This window comes from Hyla sarda, chromosome 2, assembly GCF_029499605.1.
Source record: "Hyla sarda isolate aHylSar1 chromosome 2, aHylSar1.hap1, whole genome shotgun sequence".
In the NCBI taxonomy this organism is placed as follows: Eukaryota; Metazoa; Chordata; class Amphibia; order Anura; family Hylidae; genus Hyla; species Hyla sarda.
The window spans coordinates 264,261,129-264,287,440 of record NC_079190.1 but is presented as its reverse complement, the minus strand read 5'-3'; the positions used below and the strand labels follow the sequence as shown (position 1 = coordinate 264,287,440).

The following is a 26,312-nucleotide window of genomic DNA, read 5'->3' as shown; positions in this document are numbered from 1 at the left end:
GCAAGTAGTTCCTGAAAGACACAGAATGATTCTAGAGCAGTCATTCGCAGTACGCAAGAGGGTTTCATAACCCCTTACATTTAAAGATCAATGTTGACATTTGCATTAAGCATGTATTTAGCTACTGCTAAACTTCAAAAAATTATAGGCCCAAGGCCAGAAGCATCAGTTTCCCCCATATTAGGAGCATAGTTGTCCCCCAGATTAGGCAGCATAGATGTCCTCCAGATTAGGAGCATAGTTGTCCCCCAGATTAGGAGCATACTTGTCCCCCAGATTAGGCATCATAATGTCCCCCAGATTAGGAGCATAGTTGTCCACCAGATTAGGAGCATAGTTGTCCCCCAGGTTAGGCAGCATAGATGTCCCCCAGATTAGGCAGCATAGATGTCCCCCAGATTAGGAGGATACTTGTCCCCCAGATTAGGCATCATAATGTCCCCCAGATTAGGAGCATAGTTGTCCCCCAGATTAGGAGCATAGTTGTCCCCCAGGTTAGGCAGCATTGATGTCCCCCAGATTAGGCAGCATAGATTTCCCCCAGATTAGGCAGCAAAGTTGTCCCCCAGTCAGCGCGGGCCGGTCAGAGCCAATCAAAGGGCCGTATATGGCAAGCGGGCCATACAATGCCCAGGTCTGCCCCAGAGGGTTTCATAACCAACCATAATTGAGACATTTTTGTTGTAGGAGCATGGTCAATCTACTCCGAGCCATCTGGCATTGGTGGCTGGAAATCCTGGCTGATTCATCCCTGATTCATCTTGACAAACGTCAGTCTCTCCACATTTTTAGTGGACAGACGAGTTCGCCTTGGGGTGACTATGGCCCCGGCCACACTAAACACCCGCTCTGATGGCACAGTACTGGCCGGGCAGGACAGCTTTTCCAGGGCAAACTCTGCTAGTTGTGGCCATAAATCAAGTTTGGCTGCCCAGAAGTCCAGCGGATCTTCAACGGTTGTTGGCATGGCCATGTCAAGGTATGCCACCACCTGCTGGTTCAGGTCCTGCTCCATGTCTACCTGCTGCTGATGAGTTGCTTCACTATGCAGGTGAAGAAAGCTACTCATCAGCGACTGTAGACTCAGGCTGCTGCTGATTGAGCTGGTACTGCTCCTGCCACCCCTCCCCTCCCCAGCAGCTATGGCAGTGGAAGGTGATCGCAGAGGGCCCCCCGAGTCAGACCTGCGAGTGGATGGACCATGTGGCATCAGCCAACTGACTTCGTAGAAACTCTCTGTAGTAGGTCATTTTGTCCTCCCTCTCAGTGGGTGTAAAAAAGGCCCCCATTTTGGGACGGTAGCGAGGGTTTATTAAGGTGGAGATCCAGAAGTCATCCCGCTGACGAATTTTGACAATTCGGGGGTCACTACGCAAGCAACCGAGCAAGCATTGTGCCATTTGTGCCAGTGACTCGGAGGGACTACCTGCCTCCATCTCCACTGCATACTGCCACAGTGTGTCTGGGTCCTTTGTCTCAACTTACTCATAACCCTCCAGCTCCTCTGGCTGCTCCTGCTCCTCCTCTCCTGTCCGAAGACTAGAAACACCGGCCATCTCATCCAACCTAAACTGTGCTCCGCTCTGCCCCTCATCATCCTCCTCCTCCAGTTCAGCCCCCACAGGGCCCATATAGCCTGGAGATGTAGGCGCAACGTCTACATTGCCGTGACCAGCCATGATTTCAATCATTTGTTGTAGGAAATGTAGGAGTGGAATTACGTCGTTCATGGCGTAATCCAGGCGACTCACAAAAAATGTGGCTTCCTCAAAGGGCCTCATCAAACGGCAGGTGTCACGTATGAGCTGCCACTGGTTCACATTGAAGTTACACAAGGGAGTACTCCTATCTGCTTGGATCATCAAGAAGTCGGTGATGGCTTTTCTAGTCTGTCCAACATATGGAGGGTGGAATTCCAACGTGTGGCAATGTCACAAATAAGACTATGTTGGGGGATACCGTTCTTACGCTGCAGCTCAAGGAAGGTGTGCTTGGCGGTGTACGGGTGGCTGAAGTGCATGCAAAGTTTCCTTGCCATTTTCAGGATGTTTTGCAAATGGGGTGAAGACTTGAGGAAACGCTTGACAACCACATTCAACACGTGTGCCATGCAGGGCGCATGTATCACACTTACTTGTCGCACTGCGGACACGATGTTCTTCCCGTTGTCGGTCACCATGGTTCCCATTTCCAGATTTCGTGGAGTAAGCCATACTCGGATTTCTTTACGAATGAACTTTAGCAGTTCCTCCCCTGTGTGACTACGTTCGCCAAGGCAAACCATGTGAATAACAGCTTGATACCGCTGTGCCCTACACACATGGTACGATGAAGGGCCACCGAGATTTGGACGTGCAATGGAGGCCGAGGACACGGCTGAGGATGAGGAGGCGGCATCGCACACTGTAACAGGACCAACTGCCTGTGAGCGAGAGCGTGGAGGAGGAAGTGGTGTGACCTGTCCAAGTTGCTGTTGTGGCTGTGCAGGAACCACATTTACCCAGTGAGCCGTAAAAGACAAGTATTGTCCCTGCCCGCAGTTACAGCTCCACACGTCGGCACTGCCGTGCACTTTTGAACACACCGAGAGGCTCAAGGACTGGCCCACCTTCTCTTGTACAAACTTATGCAGGGCTGGTACTGCCTTCTTCGCAAAGAAATGACGGCTTGGGACTCTCCTCTTGGGCTCGGCACAAGCATTCAATTCTCTGAACGGTGCAGAGTCCATCATTGAAAAGGGAGGGACTGCAACACCAGCAACTTGGACAGGAGCACATTCAACTTCTGCGCCATTAGATGAGTGGGCGCATACTGTTGTCTCTTGGACATGGCTTCGCCGATGGATTGTTGGCGGAATGGCTGACTAAAAGTGGGAGAAGCAGGAGCGACAGAAGGAGGGTTTGACACACAGCTCCCTTCGGCTGAGGTGGTGGAGCCTTGGCTGGATGAAGGAGGGAGCGGATGACCACTGGGTGATGCAGCAGGCTGGACCACTACATCGGAGCCACGGTTCTCCCAGGCCGCTTTATGGTGGCGAAGCATGTGTTGACGCAGGGCCGTGGTGCCGACATTGGGACCCTGGCCACGCTTCACCTTCTGCCGACAGATCTTGCATGTGGCTACGTGATCCTCCTCCGGATGCCTTATGAAAAACTTCCACACCGCAGAGTAGCTGATTTTCCCACCCGCAGTCCGCACTAATTGACCGCTACTGGCGCCATCTCCAAGAACCCCTGTTCCACTACCTCCCGGAAAGGTACGATGCCGCAAAGCAGGTGGTCTCCCCCGGGCACGTTTGGCTCCTGAATTTCCACTACTGCCACCACGCTGAATGCCAACCGTGCTACCGCCTTGCTGCCTCAAGGGCAACCTGCAATTCTCTTCTCCTGATGATGATGAAGCCCCTTCTGCACCCGGCTCCCAATTGCGATCGGCTTCATCATCATCAACAGTTGTGTGCATGTCACTGATGTCCTCCTCAGGTTCCCCAACAGTGTTGAACACTTGCAACACTGCCTCCCACGTCACTCTCCGCATCACTACTTGGCCGCCTAGCGGAGCAAGCGGCGCATGTCTCCTCCCCTTCTTGGCTGTCCAGTAGCTGTTGACTGTCCTCTATTGGATCGTCCTCAGTGGAGCTGAACCCACAGCATAAGATACTTCTTTTGGAGAGGGAACAGCATAGGACAAAGGCAATGGGAGGACACGGACTGCTCCCGGGCTATTCCAACTGAGGGTTGTGTCTGAGGAACCCACCGACTGTTGACTGGGGGTGTCAGATGTCACTTGTGATGATGTGGATGAGCGTGTTAACCAATTGACGATGGCAGATGGGTTGCTGGTGGAGACACGACCGCTGGCTGATAACGGGAGCTCAGGCCTCTCGCTGTGACTCCTGCTTCCACTCCCCCCAAGTCTGCTGCCAACTCTGCCTGAAGTATTTAGGCCTCTGCCACTCCTCTGTGCACGTCCTGGCACTTCTCCGCCTGACATGCTTAGTGCATTTATGAGGGTATTACAATACGCTACACTACTCTTTAAACAGTATTTGTCTAGAACAGCAGCAGATGATTACTTACGGCTGTCCTTTCACAGTATGTAGGCCCTTGACAGATTAACAGGTACTAGATGGTACAATACTTGGATGTAGGTATGCGGTATGCACTGATGAGGGCAGTAATATGCCTAACTATTAGCAGAAAAAACTCAGTATTTTTGTAAAACACCAGCTGGTGGATACTATTGTTTGGACTTTGACGGTTTGGAGCACCTTGACAGCTTAACAGGTACTAAATTGTACAATACTTACATGTACCTATGCGGTATGCACTGATGAGGGCAGTTATATATGCGTAACTATACGCAGAAAAAACTGTTTAAAAAAAAACAAACCGCCAGTGAATAGTATTTTTGGGACTTGCACAGTATGTAACCAGTAGTGTTGAGCGGCATAGGCCATATTCGAATTCGCGAATATTCGCAAATATATGGTCGAATATTCGTCATTTATTCGCGAATATTTGCATAATCGTTATCTCCTCGTTTCATTTTCGCATATGCGAAAATTCGCATATGCGAAATTTAGCATATGCGAATTTTCGCATATGCAAATTTTTGCACGCCAGTCTCACACAGTAGTATTACAGCCTTCTTTACACCACACAAGCTGGAAGCAGAGAGGGATGATCACTGTGATGTGTACTGTGAAGAAAAAAAAAAAAAAAGAATATTCGTAATTACGAATATATAGCGCTATATTCGCGAAATTCGCAAATTCGCGAATATGCGATATTCGCGAATAATATTCGAATTGCGAATATTCGCGAGCAACACTAGTAACCAGCCCCCTGGCAGATTAACAGGTACAAAATGGTGCAAATGCACTACAGTCCACTGAACAATCACGTATTTATGAATAGCAGCAGGACCCAACAGTGCAGCACCACAAAAAAAAAATCCAGGGATTAAACCCTAAAATGCACTCTGTCACACAATTCTGAGCAGCAGAAGTTTTGTGGAGCAAATAAAAATAAACTCAATTGGGCTGAACAATGAGGAGATAAGATGCTTCAGAAAGTTCAGGCAGCTTGGAGATCTGTATGAGGCAGCTGACAGCTATCTGCCCCTCTCTGCTGCAATACTCAATAACGTGAATAGGAGGTTTAGCAATCAATGATCCTTCTCAGTGTTACAGCACAGCACTCTGCACTCCTGCCTTTCCCTAATGCTGATGGGACTAGCAGTTGCAGTGTAACGCTGTGGTATGAGCTATTCACACACACCCAGTCCCATCCTCTCCATCTGAGTGCGTAGATGAAATGAAGAGAGGCTACACTGATAGGCTGCATCTCACATGTGATTCAGGGTCAGCCCGCCTACCTTAATTCCCGACGCTGTTTCCCGCCCTCCCATAATCCCCTGCCCCATGTACTCACATGTGGATCCGCCATCTTAGGTCCCCAATAGCCTGGAACCCTGTAAAATGGAGTTTAATGAAGCGATTCGTGCGATAGAATCGTGGCAATATTCGTATTTGTTGCAAATCAAATTTTTCATGAAATTCGTAACGAATTCGGGTTCGTTAACTTTGATTCGCTCATCTCTAGTTACTATCAGGTGTCTTCAGTTATATGTGATTCGTATTTATTATATTTTATACAATTTGATGTTGAAAAGTGTTTATGAATGTTAATTTAATGTCATATTTATGTGATTAATTACCCACTATCCTTTGTCTGAGCACTATACATATGTTTGGACCTGAGTGACCCTGCTGCTTTTACAGTATTTTAATTGCATTCATCTGCCATATTTTTCTGGTCTTTGCTCTATTCATTTTTTTTTATGTGGTAATTGTTATTCTGGATGAACTTAGGCTACAGTCACATCACAATTTTGCAATATGGTTTGGTATCAGTTTATTTTTTTCCAAAACAGGAAACAAAAAACTGACAGCACCATATGCAAAATTGTGCATTATAAAAATCGTATACCATCGTTATATTAGGGAATGGGGTACTACTACTCCCATCATGGAACAGATTCCATGATAGGAGTTGTATTCAACCCCCCCCCCCCCCCCCCCGGCTGCAGGAGTCTGCGGGTGGCTGTGGTGACTGCAGTAGCGCTTGCACTACAACATCAAACATGGAATAGAGTCTGTTCTATGCTGGGGATGGTAGTTCAGGGGCTGATGGACTGATCTTACCTGGTCTCACTTTTGAGATCCATTGCGATCCTAAGTTATAAATCAAGGATGTGGGTGGCATGCCACACTGCTTTGCTCCCTGGTGAGGAATATGAAAACTCTGCACTGTAAATTTATATTCCCCAACAGGAGCCCTAAATTGCCAGCATTGACTGACCATTTATGGCTCTCGGCGGGGAATTTGAAATTACAGTGATGTTCATTCATAAAACTGAGAGCCAGTTATATCACTGAACATCACTTTAATTTCAAATTCCCCACCGAGAGCCATGAATGGCCAGTCAGTGCCAGCCATTCAGGGCTTCTGGTGGTGAATATGAATTTACAGTGCAGAGTTTTCATATTTTTCGCCGGGAAGCAGAGTGGCGTGGTATGCTGCCCACTTTCCTGGTTTATAAATTAGAGTCATAGCGGGTCTCAGAAGTGATCGGTCCTTCAGCCCTTGTACTACTACCTCCAACATGGAACCAATTCTGTTTCATGTTGAGAGTAGTAGTACAAGTGCTACTGCAGTCACCACAGCCCCCTGGGGGAACTACTACTCCCATCATGTTCCATGATGGGAGTAGTAGTAGTACCACAGCACTGCAGGAGTTCAAAAAGTACAGAACCATTCTCAAAACTGTGATTGACCATGGTTTTGTGCATGAAAAAAAAAAACGCACTAAATCACACCGGTACAAAAACTTACACAACTAGATACATCTAGGTGTGTACATTTTTGTATATTAGGTCAATGTATATGGTTTGCTATACAGTTGTATATGGTTTTCAAATAGAAAGTTTATACTGCAACCATAGAGCAAAAACGTGATGTGAAAACACCTTCACAAACAAAAAGCTTATTCAAATCTATATGGTTTGTATACTATATATTTTTAAAGCATATTTTTGATAGGAGCATTTCAATCAATAAAATTAGCTGACAGTGGGTATTAAGAGTGACATTTGCTTATGAATAGTATAATTGTACCTTTTACTGAAGCAACCAAACTGACACAATTACAAAGCTGTTAGATTGAAAATGAAGATGATATCATAAAATACATTTGAAAGTCTTTTGGGTCACATACCTGACGGAGACCTTGAACACAACTGCCACTCATTATATGCATTATGGCTTATTCTTAACCATCCTATTGTAGAAGGCTATTTCTAGAGCTACTGTGTGTCCATGTCAGGTACTGTCCAGAGCAGGAGAAAATCTCCATAGCAAACATGTCCTGCTCTGGACAGTTCCTGACATGGACAGAGGTGTCAGCAGAGAGCATTGTGGTAAGACAGAAAAAAAATTCAAAAAGAAAAGAACTTCCTCTGGAGCATACAGCAGCTGATAAGTACTGGAAGGATTCATATTTTTTATATAAAAGTAATTTACAAATCTGTTTAACTTTCTTGCACCAGTTGATTTAAAAAAAAAATTCCACCAGAGTACCCCTTTAACATAATTAAAAAAAAGCAGATCTAGGAAACTGTCTTGGTTTTGTAACTAAGGTTTTTACATGCATTTTTATGCTGTGTTTTATATAATATACAACATATAATTGTACGTATTAGCTATAGACTGTCTATATTGGGGTATAGCTGTCTATAGCTCTATAAATAACCTTCTACAATAGGATATAGCATACAGCATTTGATAAGTACTGGAAGGATTACAGTTTTTAAATAGAAGTCATTTACAAATCTGTTTAACTTTCTGGCACCAATTGATTAAAAAAATATATATATAGTTTTCCACTATTTCACTATTCCTTCATTTTTGCAATTAAATTTTTGCTATTACTCTTCTATTCCTCTATTATATTCATAAAGGAATTGACAAGTAGGGGTTCCCAGTTGAGGGTGAGACACTCTTTTGCTAGAAGGAATGGTTACACCCTGTTGTCGATTTATGCCTACATATTCAAAAGGAATAACTTATGAATATTCAAGAGGAATGGCTCAAAGCAGAGATCAAAGTAAATGTTCTTCTAAATAGTTACTGAATTATGAAGATAAGTATTTACTAAAATAGACATATCAGGAGTGGAGGCAGGTTCTTTAGACTGCATATTTTCCCACCATTTTAGTTGTTATGGTATTCATCTATTCTGCTTATCTATTTTTATCTAATGCTGTGGGATCTATTGTGTATACTCGGTCTTAATTCAGTTTTGTTAGGGTGCTGTGCCATGACGCAAGGCAAACACTTAACAGTCTGTATAGGAAATGCAACATTTTAAATATAGGGAAAAAATAGTTTTTTTTTCCATCTGAATTCTAAAAAAAGATTATGATTTCCGGATCTTTTCAAAATTGTAGTTTCCTTTATAATATCTTGTGATGTTCTTGTGATAACCAGTGACCATCAGATGAGCTCTTGGGATCTGGCAGTGAGAGCTGCAATGCATAATAATGGCACCCTCTTATTGATTCTAAAAACATACAGGCCGTGTGGTCTGCACCTTTGACCTCCTCTAGAACTTGCTGGATTAAAGCTGTACAGGGATTTGCTGACCCTGGAAGACTGTCAGGTCACCAAAGTTCCCACAGTCCAATTAAAACTCACTTATTTCCAATGTCTTTAAATCTTTGAATCTAAGAATCATGTTTTTGCAGCTACATACTTTTGTATGGTGTGTCTCAGAAGGCCATGAGATGACTCCATTCCATACAAGCTTGTGAATCCATTTAAATTTCATGGGCCCAAGACTAATAATTTTAAAAATTCTCCCAAGTTTGAGATGCATGTAGTCGCTCTTTTTTTGTCATGATATATTCTCTTTGTTGTTGTGTTGGTTATGGATAGTAATGTTTTATGAACAATCCTTCTATGTGCACTGCTGACCCCTTACCACTTGGGGTCTCATCATCGAGTAGAAGAGTGTGACTATAGTTGCTTGGGATTATTATAGTAGTAGGGGGTGCTCACTCTCCTGCAACAATGCATAAATTGTATAGTACTGTTTCCATAATGTATACATTGCTTCTATCCACTTTTACCATTTGGAAGATATTTAATGTCATGCTACCTCTATGGGATCTGAGTATTATCAATTGACTTTATATAAATATTGTACCTTGCGTCCATTGCAGCAACAATGCTTCAGTGGTTGAGTACATACCTCTATGGAAAACTGGTAATTGCTTCTGGACCCCCGGAACCATTGTATGTTGAGTACATATCTCTATAGAAAACTGGTAATTGGTTGACCAAGATGACCACTGTATGTTCAGTGTATGGGGAGTGTTTAACAAACCAGTGTGCCTCTAGCTGTTGCATAACCACAACTCCCAGCATGCCTGTACAGCCTTTGAATGTCTGAGCATGCTGGGAGTTGTAGTTTTGCAACTGCTGGAGGCACACTGGAAAATCCTAGGTGAATAAGTTTTAGTTTATAGCACCGCCACAGCTGATAATCACGTGTTGTGTGACAGAAGCTCCCCACTTCCGGGATCACTCCTCCAAGCATCCCCGGCTCCTGTCTCTTGTGACTCTCCACACCTCACCCCCTCCGCTTCCCAGGCTGTGCCCCCCCATACCCTTCCCGCTACCACCGACTTCTCTAGCACACAGGGCAAGTCGTACGGGCCGAGAACAACCATCATTGATTAACCCTATCAGCCCCCTGGGTTTACCCTGGCTATCCAGTGGCTGCTGAAGCAGTCAGTGCTGCCGGATAGCTGTTTTTGCGATGGCCCCGACATACAGAAGCATTGCATGTTGATGCTGCCTTCAACATACGATGGGCTCTGAGGGGCCATAGTTTGTTGAAACAACCGTATGTCAGGGCCATCGTATGTCGGGGGACCACTGTGCATAACATAGGACAATAAGCAAAACCATATTTCAGTATAAAGTCTATTGGAGAGTATTTAAGCATACTCGTGACTTAGCTTGTCTGAGCTGTGTGACATTTAAGTAGTAAACAAAACAGTTTTAGAAGAAGAAAAGGAGTCCAGGTATGCAGGGGTTAATCTGTAATACAGCATGAGAATTTAGTCGTTTTCATTTCCCTAATATAGTGCACCTAGATAATACTGATGGCATTGTTATATGACGGGAGCCCAGATGCAGCAATTATCCTCCCGGCCATGGTCTTCTTGACCTTAATTATTGATTTCCTTTTCTTGTCTTAACGGTTGCACAAATTTTTGTGTTGGAAACAATGGTAAAGCTTTAAATTAAAACCAGTCTTTATAGATTCACCTGGTCAATGTATTAGACCTTTTGGGAGGGAAACGAGATGACTGTGGCATTGTTGGATACAAATGGTATTTATTTAGATGATGGTGAATGTGTGCTTGTGGAGGTGGAAAATGAATTTCCTTAATTAGAGGAATTATGAATAGAATACATTATATATATATATATATATATATATATATATATATATATATTATGAAATATAATGTAAAGGGTTGGCTGTATTTGTTCAGTCTTTTCTCATATGGGGGTAATAGAGGGAGCCCCTTGAAGAAACTATTTAGAGAGACACTACAAAGAGCAATTCTCACTTTAGCACGTATTTGAATTTATGTAATCTGAATGTGCACCATGTAATATACCTTCACCCCTGAACATACACATCTTAATCCTATCATAGGGGTTCTACAGCCTGTTAGGGCTGCAAAATAACAATCTTCCCAGGACCCTCTGTTTACTTCCCCAATAGTGTGCTCCCTTGGCTTTCCTGTTGTTTTCTGGCTGCATTGTATTTGGAATCTCATCACTAGTGATGAGCGGCATATGCCATATTCAAATTTGTGATATTTAGCAAATATATGGATGACTATTCATCTTTTATTCGTGAATTTCGCATATTCGTTAAATTTTTCTCCATGTGAAATTCGTAATTAAATTTGCAAAATGCGCATACACGAGTATATCTTTCAACCAATTTACTTTCCTATTGGTTGCTATGGATGTTGCTAACCTCTGACAACTGTATTTGCATGCTTCTCATTGGCCCACAAACTAAAAGAAGGGAGGGATCAGTGTCCTCTGGAAGTGCCGATATATACGAATTTTCGCATATTAGCATATTCACCTTCTTTGGACCACAAGCTGGAAGCAGGGAGGAATGATCACTTTTTATTTAAAATGATGTGTACTGAGAAAAAAATAAAGAATATTCGTCATAGCAAATAAATTTTGCTATATTCCAAATATTCGTGAAATCGCAAAGTGCCGATATTCAAGCTAAAAATTTGCTATTCGAATATTCGCGCTCCACACTACTCATCCCCAGAGCTGGAGAAAGGCATATTTAATGGATATAAAGAGAAGAATCTAGGTGGACTTGTCAAGGTAAGTGTGGTGTTCAGGGATATTCAAATACTTTTTGTAAAGGTTTATTTATCTAGATCTGTCATCAGTGGAAGGTCCAAGCTGAACACTAAGGCCTGGTTCACACCTAGCGGCCATGGGGAAAAAAAGGCTCTGCCAGTTGTAAAACATTATTATTAAATACAACCAGTTACTGGAGTGTGGAGGATGTAAATCAACAGCTCCCAGTATGACCTGAAAACTGCCACACACTGTGCCCCATAATATTATACTGCTACACATCATGCCCCTGAATATTATACTGTCACACACTGTGTCTAAGTCTAATACTGCCACACACTATGCCCCTGAGAATGATACTGCCGCATACTGTGCTCCTGAGTATAATAATGTCGCATTCTGTGCCCCTGAATATAATACTGCCACAAACTGTACACCTGAGTATAATAATTGCCACACTATATGCCCCTAAGTATAATACTGCCACACACTCTGCCCCTGAGTTTAGTACTGCCACACACTGTGCCCCTAAATATAATACTGCCACACACTATGCCCCTGAAAATAATACTGTTACACACGGTACCCTCTGTAAAATATATTGCCACACATTGTGCATCTGAGTAGAATACTGTCACATGCCACATGCTGTTCAGGGCAAAGCACTGTCTCATGAACGAAATAATTATGCCACTGTGCCCCTGAAAACAATTAACTGTGCCACTGTGCTCCCCTGATGTACTGTGTCGCTGTGCCTCCTAAGGTACTTTACCGCTGTGCCCCCCTAGTGTACTGTGCCCCCCCCATGTACAATGCCATTGTGTCCTGTGATCCTCTGTTCTGGCCTCTTCTAGTCAGGCCTGGCCAGAGCAGAATGATGCAGGCAATGCTTATCGCTCCATCTGTATCAGTGGAAGCACTGGGTAGCCAGAGAGGGAGAAGAGTGTTCTCTCATTCCGAGCAGTAGTTTTAAAAGTACTGACTATTGGCAATGGCAGTCCAGATCTGAACCATGGCCCATGATTCATATCTGTGTTTATTCATTTCAGTGGACAGAATATAGTCTACTAGTTACTATGCTCCATCCATTTCTGTGCACATACTGTAATTTTGCTGGCATCCAAAGCTCAGGCTGCCAAGCTTTTATAGCCTGCAAACCTTTATCCTGAGAAATGGACCAAATGTGGTCGCTGGACTATGCTTCATCCACTGAAACAAATTAGTATTTCTCAGCTATGTTGCTGTACATGTTGATATACCATTCTGCCAGCATGACGGTGTATACAGTAAATGTATATACATAGCTTTTATCAAATGTAATGAAACTCTCTTTAAGGAGAATCAATGTCCCTGTATTTGGACTACATTTGTAGAAATGTCCCTTCAATGACAGAGGACTCCGGACAGCAGGACCAGAAGTTACATAGTTATATAGGGGGAGATTTATCAAAACCTGTGCAGAGGAAGAGTGGTGCAGTTGCCCATAGCAACCAATCAGATTGCTTCTTTCATTTTCCACAGGCCTCTTTAGAGGCCTGTGGAAAATGAAAGAAGCAATCTGATTGGTTGCTATGGGCAACTGCACCACTCTTCCTCTGCACAGGTTTTGATAAATCTCCCCCATAGTTCGTACAGTTGAAAAAAGACACATGTCCATTAAGTTCAACTAAAGAGATTAAATAAAGCAATATGGGTGAATGAATGTAAGTGGATCTGATTCTATATTTCTGCATATAAATTAATGTTATTTTGTTCTATGATCGTATCTAACCCTGTTTTAAAGTTCTGCTGTGACCAGTTCCTGAGGTTCTTTTGGTTAAGAAGGATTGTCGCTCCTGGAAGGAACATCAAACCACAGAATTGATATTGTTACTTAATAAATGTGATGGACGCGTTTCAAAACTATTTCATTTTTTTCTTCAGCAGCAGTAGAAAAAACTGAGATAGTTTTGAAACGTGTCCAGCATTTATTGAAAGACATTGTGACCACTATTATTTACATCTATTCAACTTTTGTTGGCCTCTTACCCCGCTGACTAAAGGAGAGGCATCCATCAGCCACCCGGCCTGTCACACGCGCGCCTCGTTGCCACGAGGACGCCGCAGGTATCCAGCAACTGAAGCGCTGCAGGACCGCAACCAGGAGACCACCGCTGTCCGACACTGCCCCTCTAGGAGACGGCCGAGTCTCCAGGCAGTGTTCTCTCACGCACGGAGAGTCCATCTGGGAGATTGTAGGCATCTGGAAGCGATCGTAACATCCCCTGCCACATACATCGCGGCAGCCCCGGAGCGGGGAGAATTCAAAGTATCTTTTTCATTATCTGAGCGCTACTGTTCAATTAAGTTGAAACAGTGTGGATATCTATCAACTTGAATATATGCCGGCAATTTATCTCTATACCTACATTCTATGACTGATTGCTATTACACATAAGGATAGCAGACTGTTGCTACGGGTTACCCCGGCTGTGAACTCACCAGCATTATCAGACTTTGCACATTGTGATCTACAACTGCTGCCAAATTATTATTCGGACTTTTCTTCATTTCTATTAGCAAGTACTGCCCTGGTGGACTGATTTTTTAAATTTTTTACATTTTTATTGCATGTTTATTGCATCTATTATGCGCATTTTTATTTATGATGGTCTCATTTATTAAGTAACAATATCAATTCTGTAACCATTATATTAGTGAACACCATGATTTCACAAGGGCCCTGTGAGTCACTGGTACCACTATACATTATATTACTCTATATTTGATTATTAATAAATCATTGTTTTATACTTACCATTGGGATCCACTATATTTGACCTTTGAGCCCCAATTCTTTTTGTACATATTTCATAATTATTTTGACACTGTGGGTATTAGTGTCAGTATTGGGTTGCCCAGGTCTATATTGGTATAGGTATATTAGGAGCCACTCCACCCACACATTGTATCAAACCAGAGATGTTGGAGGCTTTGGGGTCTGCACCTGTGCACAGTTTACTTGATAAAATACATTCTTAAAAAAAAACATATGCAGAAGTCACCAAGTGGAATGTGTCAGGATTTACAGTACCTGCACCTAGGCTAAAAGTAACACATTGGGGGAGATTTATCAAAACCTGTGCAGAGGAAGAGTGGTGCAGTTGCCCATAGCAACCAATCAGATTGCTTCTTTCATTTTCCACAGGCCTCTAAAGAGGCCTGTGGAAAATGAAAGAAGCGATCTGATTGGTTGCTATGGGCAACTACACCACTCTTCCTCTGCACAGGTTTTGATAAATCTCCCCAATAGTGATGCACTGGCAAACTCAGCTCCAGTACATCTGTGCTCCCCACCAGTCATGGACATTTGCACATTCGGAAGATTTTGCGCAGCATAATCCGTTTACATCAGCCTGGGAGAGAACACCAAGTGCAGAAATTAAATCTGCGTCTGCTTGATGACTGGCTGTCCTGTGGACACATGGGAATAAATTATGTTGTGCTGCCTTGTCTCCCATATGACTTATTTTCCCTGTGTGATCTGAATAGTTTTTACATATTTCATTTATAAAGAAAACAGTTCTATAACCAATTTACAGTACATTCACAAAGGAAAAGTGTACCCAAGCAAGCCCAGGAATACCTCCTAAACTGCACTGTCTATGGGATAATTATTTTGGCCATATGTTAATCACTAGGAAATACCACCGACATTTATACATTTTAGTGCATGTTAATGCCAACCAGCAACGCAGCAGCCACCCCCCTCCGCAATTTAACCCCTTGCACATAATCATCTGTATCAGTAATAGCTTTAAAAATATATATATACTCAAATGTCATAAATAGCAAGAAGTGATTTTTTCGTGTTGTGTCCCACACCACACTGCAAGCTTTTACCGTCCTTTTAGATTGACACATTACACCCTGTATATATATGTAAACCAATATGTTACACAAAGTGTAATTGTGGACACTCAAAATGCTTCCAATGTTCTGAGAAGCAAATATTACAAAGATGACTTTGCCTCTTTCTTGTGTATCAAGCCGTCTCTTCTCTGCTTAGATAGAGTAAGTGTATGTCCTATGGTAATTACTAGGAAGAAACCAGCTAGGTATAAATCTAGCAGGCTTTTTGGCCTTGTCAGATTAAAACTTACCTATCAACCCGCTCCAGTCCTTTACATCTTCCTAAATCCGCGGTGGTGGCAGAATTTACGACCAGGAATTGCATTTTGCAAAATGATTAAACTTCCCAAACATCCATAAAAAAGTTGCAAGCGGTTGTTCTATGGGTATTATTTATTTTATTTTTTTCCTCACAGGCTGCTTAATTTATAAGGTTGGGGGAGGGGATGCATCGGGGGGAGGAAGGCTTTAATGGTTCACAGAGAAGCAGAAATTCTGCATTTCCCTCTCTCGATTTCTCAGTATTGTATATGGTTGTGTTGTCATGTGCAATAATGGATTGCCCATGATAAAATACTTCAAGAAACATGGCACGCAGAAGATTAACCCTTTCCGCCTACCAAGAGATGTTAATATCTCAGATAAGATGGCTTCTGCTCTATGGCGAATTTGCACGATTTTCAGATGCCAGTTATCTGGAGACAGGATGAGAAAAATGTGTTTGAGTGGAAAATGATTGTAAAACAGCATGAAACAAGGGTAATATTAGTTAGGCTGGCTGCAGATTTGTCCTCATTTATCATTTTCACACCTATCTAGTCCTTTTTTGGCCAGGTCTCAGGAATAGTTAGCTAATTAGAGAGAGGAGAAGAAAGAAGTGCTGCTCGTGGACAGTGTCATTGGCATCTTGCTGCCTGTACTGTATACGCTCTTTGTATAATTTTAGATGTTATGCATGCAGAATCCATCCTCCTACTGCTCCCTTTGCAAATCAATTATAAATAGTTTGGGCAGAGTGCCAGATGTCTCGCTGTAGCACCTTCCTGGTTTCGACACATGGATTAAAGAACAAACCATCTACTCGTTTGCTTTAGCAGATGGTAATTGAAAAACCTTGCCCCAGCTCACATGTTCTGGGATCTGCACAGGAACAGGAGCCAAAAAGGATGCTACAATGGCCTGAGCAAGCTTGTGTTATGGGGCCACATTAACTGCTAAACATCTTCTAGGTGACACTTCAATATTCAACACCCAACTAATTTAGGTTCATTCTGCCAATACTTTTGTGAGTTACCCTTCTATAAGAAGTCAGTAGATACTCAACTGTTCTTGGGGAAGACAGATGAATACCCTTGTAAAATTTGCAAATATTTTTCGAACCTGAAACTGAAAAGCTATTTAATCTTGTTCCTACTAAAGGGGTACTCTGGCGCTTAGACATCTTATCCCCTATCCAAAGGATAGGGGATAAGATGCCTGATCGCGGGGGTCCCACCGCTAGGGACCACCGTTATCTTGCATGCCGCACCCCGTTAAAATCAGTCCAGCTGTCACGCCCCCTCCCATAGGCTTGTATTGAGGGGGCGGAGCATGACATCACACGGGGGCGGAGCCGTGACGTCACAATGCTTCGGGGACTGATTTTAACGGGGTGCGGCATGCAAGATCACGGGGGTCCCCAGCGGCGGGACCCTCGTGATCAGGTATCTTAACCCCTTTGGATAGGGGATAAGATGTCTAAGCGCCGGAGTACCCCTTTAAAGGACTATTGCAATCTTGAAAAACCTATCTCCCATTCTAAGGATAGGGGACAAGTTTCAAATCGTGGGAAGTCCGACCGCTGGGACCTCCCGCGATCTCCCGTACAGGGCCCCGTAAGCCCGCAGGAAGGGGGCGTGCCGACCACCATATGAAGCAGCGCCTGACACGCCCCTCAGTACTACTCTATGGCAGAGCCAGTGCACAGCCTTCTGCAATCTCCAGCTCTGCCATAGAGCTGTATTGAGGGTGCGTGTCGGCCACTGCTTTGTACGGTGGTCAACACGCACTCCCTGGTCAGCGAGCAGGGGCCACGTATGGGAGAACACGGAGGTCTAAGCGGTAGGACCCCCCACGATCTGAAACTCATCCCCTATCCTTAGGATAGGGGATACGTTTTTCAGGACTGGTCTACTCCTTCAAAGGATCCTCAGATGGGCTCAGGCTCTGACAAAACCATGTATAATATCAAAAATCTCCCATAGAGTACCCAGGGTTTATTTGAATTTCAAAACCAATTTCCTTAGAGGCATAAAGCCCCTCCGGGACTAAGCCCTATTTAAAACATCACTTTTATTATGTTTTTATTAAAAATTAGGGCATTAGTATCCCGCACCTTGATAAAGCCTGTTCATATCTGCGAAACATCGGGGGGATGCTAGGGACAATCATATTTTAACTTAGCAACCTGGGAATGGAGGAATAGGAGGCTTAGAGTGGTCCAGATATAAGGGAATAACAGATATTGACCCCAATAAAAGAAATAAAAGAATATGAATAAAATTAACCATTACTAAATATCTCTAGAAACAAACAGGTCTTAAGAACCTGAACCCAAACCTGGGTTGTGATTTTAATACACGATTTGTATTATTTTGAACACAACATTGGAATTTTTAATAAAAATATAATAAAAGTAATGTTTGAAAAGGGTAACCCTAGCAATAGGGCTTAGTCCCGGAGGGGCTTTATGCTCTTAAGGGAATTGGTTTTGAAAACTGACATAACCATGGGCCCTAAGTCTCTAGCAGAAGACAATGTCATTTGTATCTGACTTTTTGGCACTATTTCTTATGGGATAATTATTAACTATTAGACTTTACTGGTGATACGTGTAACCAGCCAAGTATGATGCAGTTTGAAGTCAACATGCACATGTTCTGTACAGATAAAGGGGGAGATTTCTCAAAACCTGTCAAGAGAAAAAGTTGATGAGTTGTCCATAGCAGATCCAGATCGCTTCTTTCATTTTTTAGAGGCCTTTTCAAAGATGAAAGAAGCTATTTGATTGGTTGCTATGGGCAACTTTTCATCTGGACAGGTTTTGATAAACTTCCCCCAGAGTGTTTAACGTCCCTATTAATTTCCCTCCAGTGAACCCAAAGAAGTGTAGTCTTGAACTTTTTGTGCACTATGTAACAGCTACCATGTCCATTTACCTGCATATGAAATTGGAGGCATATAAAGGTACTTTTGAGGGCTCCTACAACTATATTAAAGGTCTGTTCAAAAGCTGTATTATAACCATGTACATGAGACGTAAAAAAGGCACTGACATGAAAAAGTCTGTAGTACATCAGAGCTTGTCCGCACTTTATTACATTTACAGATGTCTTATACATTGTAAAGAAACGTGACTTAATAAACTAGTAAACTTGTATTTTATTTTGCTAACCTGGAATTTTTCATCTGTCATCTTTACTGGAAAGCTATTGGTGGACTATGTCTCTGAGCATAAAGAAATCTATGCAGGTCTGGTAAGACCTATCCACCCATAATGGAAAGAGGCTTGATGCTTCAGTGGTTTAAGTCTGATTTGGTGAAATGAAATACCCTTAAAGAAAAGGCAAACCAATTTGTTGAATTCCTCAAAAATAGTACTGAGGCAGTCAGATAGTAGGATTTCTAAATAGATGTCTGCATGTTGTCAAGAATGTAATTGTTATGAGATTAACCTTGTGCTTCTGAGATAAGAGAACTTTTGACCAGAAGTCAAGTTTGTCTGCTATGGACTGGAGGATGGCTTGCGGATTAATAGAACTATATTTGTAAATTCTAACATAATAAACCTTTCCACACTTCATCAAGGAATGGTAGGGCTGAATAATTGTTACGTCTTGCACTCTTGTCAGACACGCTGGCCGTGAGCGCTCCCCTGCTCTGTCTTCATCTGCCGGCGGGGCTGGGATTCGCATTGCGGGACGTGCCCGCATGCGAATCTTAGCCCGTCACTCACCTTTCCAGTTGTTCCTCTGGTCCTCTTGCAGTGCCGGCGCGTGTGCCCCCACCTCCTAGGGCGTGCGCCCGCTGGAGCTCTTAGATTTAATGGGCCAGTGTGCACATAAGTATCTGCACCTTCCACTAACCCCTGCCGGATCTTTGTTGGCCCTAGGGCCAGAGAAAAAGCTTTTGTAGTCTTGCCATGCCGGGTTCCTGACCCCATTGTTCCGCTCCTGCTACGTTTCTGACTGCGCACCTGTGCCGCCTGCCCTGACCATCTGCTATCCAGACCTCGAGTTGCCGTATCCCTCCTGTGCCTCGAATCTCCTCAGCCGTCTGTGTGGTCGAGTCGTGCCAGGGGTAGAGACCTGGGTGCCTCCTGCCGCAGCAAATCCATCCCACTTTGCAGCGGGCTCTGGTGAAAACCAGTGGCACCTTAGACTCCGCTCCCTGGCACGGCCCACGTCATCTTCCACACAGGTCCAGCGGATCCACTACTACCCTGAGTGCTACAGCCTACTGCCATGAGTCATACAGTAAGGTCCGACCATGGATCCCACTGGGGTGCCTCTGCCTGATGCTTCGGATCTTTCTACCATCGTGGCTCAACAGTCCTCAACAGTTAGCTCGTCAGGCGCAACAACTGAATCAAGTGTATGCCTTGATATAACAGCTTCTTGCCGTACAGCAGCAACAACAGCAACAGCAACTGCAGCCGCAGCCTGCTCCTGTTTCTCCACCCATTCCTGCAGCTCCTTCCGGATCCAAACTTTGTTTATCCCTACCCACGAAGTATGAAGGTGATCCTAAGTTGTGCAGAGGCTTTGTGACACAGTGTTCTATGCATTTGGAGCTCATGGTGGATTGGAGCTAAAGTGGTGTTTGTGGTCAGTTTAACCCCTTAAGGATCCAGGGCGAATTCTGGTCCCCGCAGTGCACCAGGCGGGGACCAGACCGGGATGTCTGCTGAAATCATTCAGCAGGCACCCCATGCAAACCCTTGGGGGGTTCCTAAGACCGGTCACCGCAAATTGCCGGTCAATTCAGATTTGAGATTAGTGGTGATTCCGGGTCTCCGGTGACCCAGGAAAAAAGGGTGATAGGTGGCGCCCGAGACGCCACCTATCACTCTTTACTAGCAGGAGTGAGGTGGCACTGGTGCCACCTCACGATCAGCGTGATTAGTCGGACGGACCCGCCGACCAATCACCCATCCTACTGGGTGGCATCGGTGGTGGAGGGAGGGGGTGATCGGTGGAGGGGGATGTGGGGTCTTGTGTGGCGGCGGTCCCGAGCGGCGGTGGTCCTGAGCGTCGGCATGGTCCCTAGCGGTGGCGGTCCAGGTGGTCTTAGGCGGAGGGATCTAACAGCAGGAGGGAAGCGCTGTTTGCCTCCTGCTGTTGCCTAGCAACAACTCCCAGCATGCACTGCCAAAGGGCATGCTGGGAGTTGTAGTTTTGCAACAGCTGGAGGCACAACTGCAACTCCTAGCATGGCACAGCGTGGTCCGGAACGCGTGTTCACATGAATGAGTAGAGGGAGATGCAGGCAGGTGGGGATATTTAAAGCGCGCACACAAGTGCAAAATTCAAATATCCTCTTCACCCTGCATCTCCCGCTCCTCATTCAATGCAGTGCGCGAGCTGCAGTAGAGAGAGGAGACGGGCGGAAGAGAGCCCCGGCCAGGCTTCAGATGACGTCGCACCTGCCAGGGCCGCCCACTTCCTGTCCTCACCAGAGAGCTCAACTCTGAGCTCCTGCAGCAGTTCAACATAAGGTATTTTTATGGGGATTTGTAGAAATATAAAGACAGGGATAGATGTAGTTAGTGTCAGGGACAGATGGGGAGGGGGAATAGGGAAATAAAATATAGTGATAGCTACTCTTTAAGTAACAAACTCTCAGTGTTTTGCAACCAGTGTGCCTCCAGCTGTTGCATAACTACAACCCCCAGCATGCACGGACAGCCAAAGGGCATGCTGGAAGTTGTAGTAGTATTTTGGCTGTCACTGCATGCTAAGAGTTGTAGTTTTTGCAACAGCTGAAGGCACATTGGTTGCGGAAAAACTGAGAGTTTGTTACCTAACTCAGCGCAACCAGTGTGCTTCCAGCTGTTGCATAACTACAACTCCCAGCATGCATTGACAGACCATACATGCTGGCAGTGTAGTTTTGAAACAGCTGGAGGCACACTGGTTGCAAAACACTGAGTTAAATAATAAACTCTCAGTGTTTTGCAACCAGTGTGCCTCCAGCTGTTGCATAACTACAACCCACAGCATGCACGGACAGCCAAAGGGCATGTTGGGAGTTGTAGTGTTGCAAAAGCTGGAGGTTTGCCCCTGTACAGGGTACAGTCACATGGGGTTTGCAGTGAGTTTCTCGCTGCAAGTTTGAGATGCAGCAAATTTTCCGCTGCAGTTCAAACTTCCAGCGGAAAACTTGCTGTGAACCCCCGCCTGTGTGAATGTACCCTAAAAACACCACAATACACTAACACATAATAAAAAGTAAAAAAAAACACTACATATACACATTGTCCTACACAGTCCCCTACCCCTTCCCAATAAAAATGAAAACATATTGTACGGCAGTGTTTCCAAAACGGAGCCACCAGCTGTTGCAAAACAACAACTCCCAGTATTGCCGGACAGCCATTGACTGTCCATAGCTATAAAAAATAAGAAATATAGCGCTCCATGGTGTAATAAAAGAGAGACCCGTGGGGTATAAGTGCAAGTAGCAAAGAGGCTCACCTGGTGAAGTTGTTTAACCACATACACAATAATGGTGAGCGCATGTAATGTCTGCAGCCAGCCGGGCTGAACAATGGAGGATGAGAAGACAGGCTTCGGTGGAATGCCGGCTTTCAATTGGCGCAAGACATAGTCAAACCAACAGGTGGGTAAAGTGCTAGAGTCGTTTATTCTCCCAACATGCAACGTGTTTCACTGCTACAGCAGCTTCATCAGGCATGCCTGATGAAGCTGCTGTAGCAGTGAAACGCTTTGCATGTTGGGAGAATAAACGACTCTAGCACTTTACCCACCTGTTGCTTCAACTCTGTCTTGCGCCAATAAAAAAAAACGGCATTCCACCGAAGCCTGTCTTCTCATCCTCCATTGACTGTCCATGGCATGCTTGGAGTTTTGCAACAGCTGGAGGAACACTGTTTGGGAATCACTGGTGTAGAATACCCCTATGTCCACCCCTATGCAAATCCCTAATTAAGGCTTCAAATGCACATGGCACTCTCTCACTTTGGAGCCCTGTCGTATTTCAAGGCAACAGTTTAGCGCCACATGTGGGGTATTTTCGTACTGGGAGAAATTGCCTAACAAGTTTTGGAGTTTTTTTTTTCTCCTTTCACCCCTTATGAAAAGGTAAATTTGGGGTCTACTCCAGAATGTTATTGTAATAAAATTAAATTTTTTACACTAACATGCTGGTGTTGCCCCATACTTTTTATTTTCACAAGAGGTAAAAGGAAAAAAAGACCCCCAAAATTTGTGACGCAATTTCTCCTGAGTACGGAAACACCCCAAATGTGGACGTAAAATGCTCGGCGCACAACAAAGGTCAGAAGTGAGAGTGCCATGTACATTTGAGGCGATTTGCGCAGGGGTGGCTGATCGTTACATCGGTTCTGACATAAACACAAAAAAAAAAAAACACCCACATGTGACCACATTTTGGAAACTACACCCCTCACGGAACGTAACAAGGGATATAGGGAGGCTTAACACCCCACAGATGTTTCAAGAATTTTTATTAAAGTTGGACGTGAAAATGCTTTTTTTTTTTTTTTCACCAAAATGCAGTGTTATCCCAAATTTTTCATTTTCACAAGGGGTAATAGGAAAAAAGCCCCCCAAAATGTGTAACCCCCTTTCTTCTGAATATATAAATAAATATTCCATGTATGGACGTAAAGTGCTCTGCTGGAGCACTACAGGGCTCAGAAGAGGAGGAGCGCCATTGGGCTTTTGCAGAGAGAATTTGGCTGGAATTGAAGGCCATGTGCGTTCACAATGCCCCCATGGTGCCAGAACAGGAGAACCTCCCACATATGACCCCATTTTGGAAAATACACCCCTCACAGAATGTAATAAGGGGTGCATAGAGCATTTATGCCCAACTGGTGTCTGAAAGACTTTTGGAACAGTGGTCCATGAAAATGAAAAAAATTATTTTGCATTTGCACAGCCCACTGTTCTAAAGGTTTGCCAGACACCAGTGGGGCGTAAATGCTCACTGCACCCCTTATTACATTCCGTGAGGGGTGTAGTTTCTGAAATAGGGTCACATGTGGAGAGGTCCACTGTTCTGGCACCATGGGGGCTTTGTAAATGCACATGGCCCCTGACTTGAATTCCAGCCAAATTCTCTCTCCAAAAGCCCAATGGTGCTCCTTCTCTTCTGAGCATTGTAGTTCACCCGCAGAGCACTTTACATCCACACATGGGATATTTCCATTCTCAGAAGAAACAGGGACATTTGGGGGGGGGGGGGGGCATTTTCTCCTATTACCTCTTGGTAAATGGTAAATTGGAAAGAAAACTGCATTTTAGTGAAAAAAAAATTTCAATCACACATCCCACTTTAACAAAAAGTCGTCAAACCCCTGTGGGGTGTTAAGGCTCACTCTACCCCTTGTTACATTCCTTGAGGGGTGTAATTTCAAAAATACTATGCCATGTGGGTTTTTATTTTGCTGTTCTGGCATGCATAAGGAAAAACTTTAGTTCTATGTGCTTCCTCATTGTACTTCGGAGCTTCTTCTTGGTCTTCCTTGGCTTCAACAATTTGACTGGTAGTCTGTTGAATTCCCTCGCTGGGGACAGTATTGTCAAAATCACTGTCTTGTGCCAATCCAGTCTAAAGCTGTCTCTTCACTTTCTTCTGTGCCTGGTCTATCTCTTCCATATCAAGATTATTCCGATTTATTCTGCAAAAAGCAGGCCTAGACCCTGCCACCGCATCATCCCTACGACTGCCTCATTGATTTACAGACTGGAACTGTGCCTCCTCGAGGAAGAATCTACCCTTTATCTGTTCCAGAGATTCAAGCCATGGCAAAATATATCCAGGAGAACCTCCAAAAAGGATTTATCTGAAAATCCTCCTCACCTGTCGCAGTTGGTTTTTTTCTTTGTAGGGAAGAAGGAAGGTTCTCTCCGTCCTTGTATTGACTACAGGGGTCTTAATAAAATCACGATCAAAAATCGCTATCCCCACCTCTGATCTCTGAACTTTTTGATCTTCTCCTAGTTGGATTTGTGGGGAGCATATAATCTTATTCATATCTGCGAGGGAGACGAATGGAAAACGGCCTTTAACCCGAGATGGACACTTTGAGTATCTCCCGATGCCTTTTGGTCTCTGTAATGCTCCAGCTGTATTCCAAGAATTTGTCAATGATATCTTCCGAGACCTGCTCTATACGTGTGTAGTCGTTTACCTTGATGACATCTTGATTTTCTCATCCAGTTTGGAGGAGAATCGCTCACATGTCCGTCTGGTTCTACAGCGCCTACGGGAGAATGATCTTTACGCCAAACTGGAGAAATGCCTATTCGAGAGATCTAGTCTTCTGTTCCGTGGTTAAATTGTTTCTCATGAAGGCCTTCAGATGGATCCTGATATACTGACTACTGGTCTATGGGCTATTCAATGCTTTTTGCCATTCCAGATTTCTCTTCCTTGGTTGCTCCAATTGGGGCTCTCACTAAGAAGAACTCAAACCCCATGACTTCACTCGCCTTCACTTGCCTAAAGTCAGTCACCGCTCCCGTGCTAGACCTGATCCAGAGAAACCCTTTGCTTTGGAGGTAGATGCTTCATCCGTAGGAGCCGGTGCCATTCTTACCCAGAAAAATTCCAAGGGCAAGGCTGTAACCTGTGGTTTCTTTTCTAAGACTTTCTCGCCTGAAGAGAGGAACTACTGTATTGGAGATCGAGAACTCCTTGCTATTAAGCTTGCCTTGGAAGAGTGGTGACATTTATTAGAAGGTTCTTCTCATCCGGTCAGCATTTATTCAGACCATAAGAATCTCCTAAAGCTCCAGTCTGCTTAGCGATTGAACCCTTGCCAGGCTAGATGGTCTCTTTTCTTTTCCAGATTTAATTTCTTCATTAATTTACGCCCTGCTAACAAGAATGTCAGAGCCCATCCTCCAATGTCGTAGGATTGGACTCCACGCCAAATCATATTATTCCTCCCAAGCGTTTGGTTTCAGCAGCTCCTGCCGATCTTCAGCAAGTTCCCCTTGGGAAATCTTTTGTGCCTATTAAACTGAGACATAAAGTCTTGAATTGGGGCCATTCTTCTTTGCTGGCTGGTCACCCTGGAATACGGAAGACTATTCAACTTATCTCCCAGCATTACTGGTGGCCGCATCTTGAACATAATGTCACAGATTTTGTCCGTTCCTGTGTTACCTGTGCCCGTGATAAAACTCCTTGGCAGAAACCTGCGGGACTCTTACAGCCTTTGCCCTTTCCAGAAACTCCCTGGTCTCACATAGCTATGGACTTTTTTTACCGATCTTTAATAATACCTTCCTTTAATAATATAGTCATCTTGGTGGTGGTTGATCGATTTTCCAAGATGGCTCATTTTATTCCGCTTCCTGGTCTTTCATCTGCTTCACAGCTGGCGAAGCACTTTCTTCAATACATTTTTCACCTTCATGGCCTTCCAAATCATATTGTCTCGGATCGTGGAGTGCAATTCATTTCCAAGTTCTGGCGTGCTCTCTGTTCCTGTCTTGACGTCAATCTGGACTTTTCCTCTGCCTACCACCCTCAGTCCAATGGTCAGATGGAGATGGTAAATCAAATCCTGGAGAGTTACCTCCATCATTTTGTTTCAGCTGGACAAGACGATTGGGTCGACCTTCTACCTTGGGCGGAATTTTCCTACAATCATAAGAATTCTGAGTCTAAGAGGTCTTCTGCATT

At 44.2% G+C, this 26,312-nt stretch overlaps 1 protein-coding gene across 1 annotated transcript in view; it reads left to right on the top strand.

Annotated features, from left to right (window-relative positions):
* LOC130357432 (uncharacterized) overlaps positions 1 to 25,348 on the top strand; it is a 131,463-nt gene extending 106,115 nt beyond the window's left edge. The window contains exon 6 of the mRNA XM_056560127.1: positions 25,083 to 25,348. Within this exon, the coding sequence (XP_056416102.1) occupies positions 25,083 to 25,348 (266 nt within the window). The remainder of the gene's footprint in view (positions 1 to 25,082) is intronic.
* Positions 25,349 to 26,312: the final 964 nt, after the last annotated feature.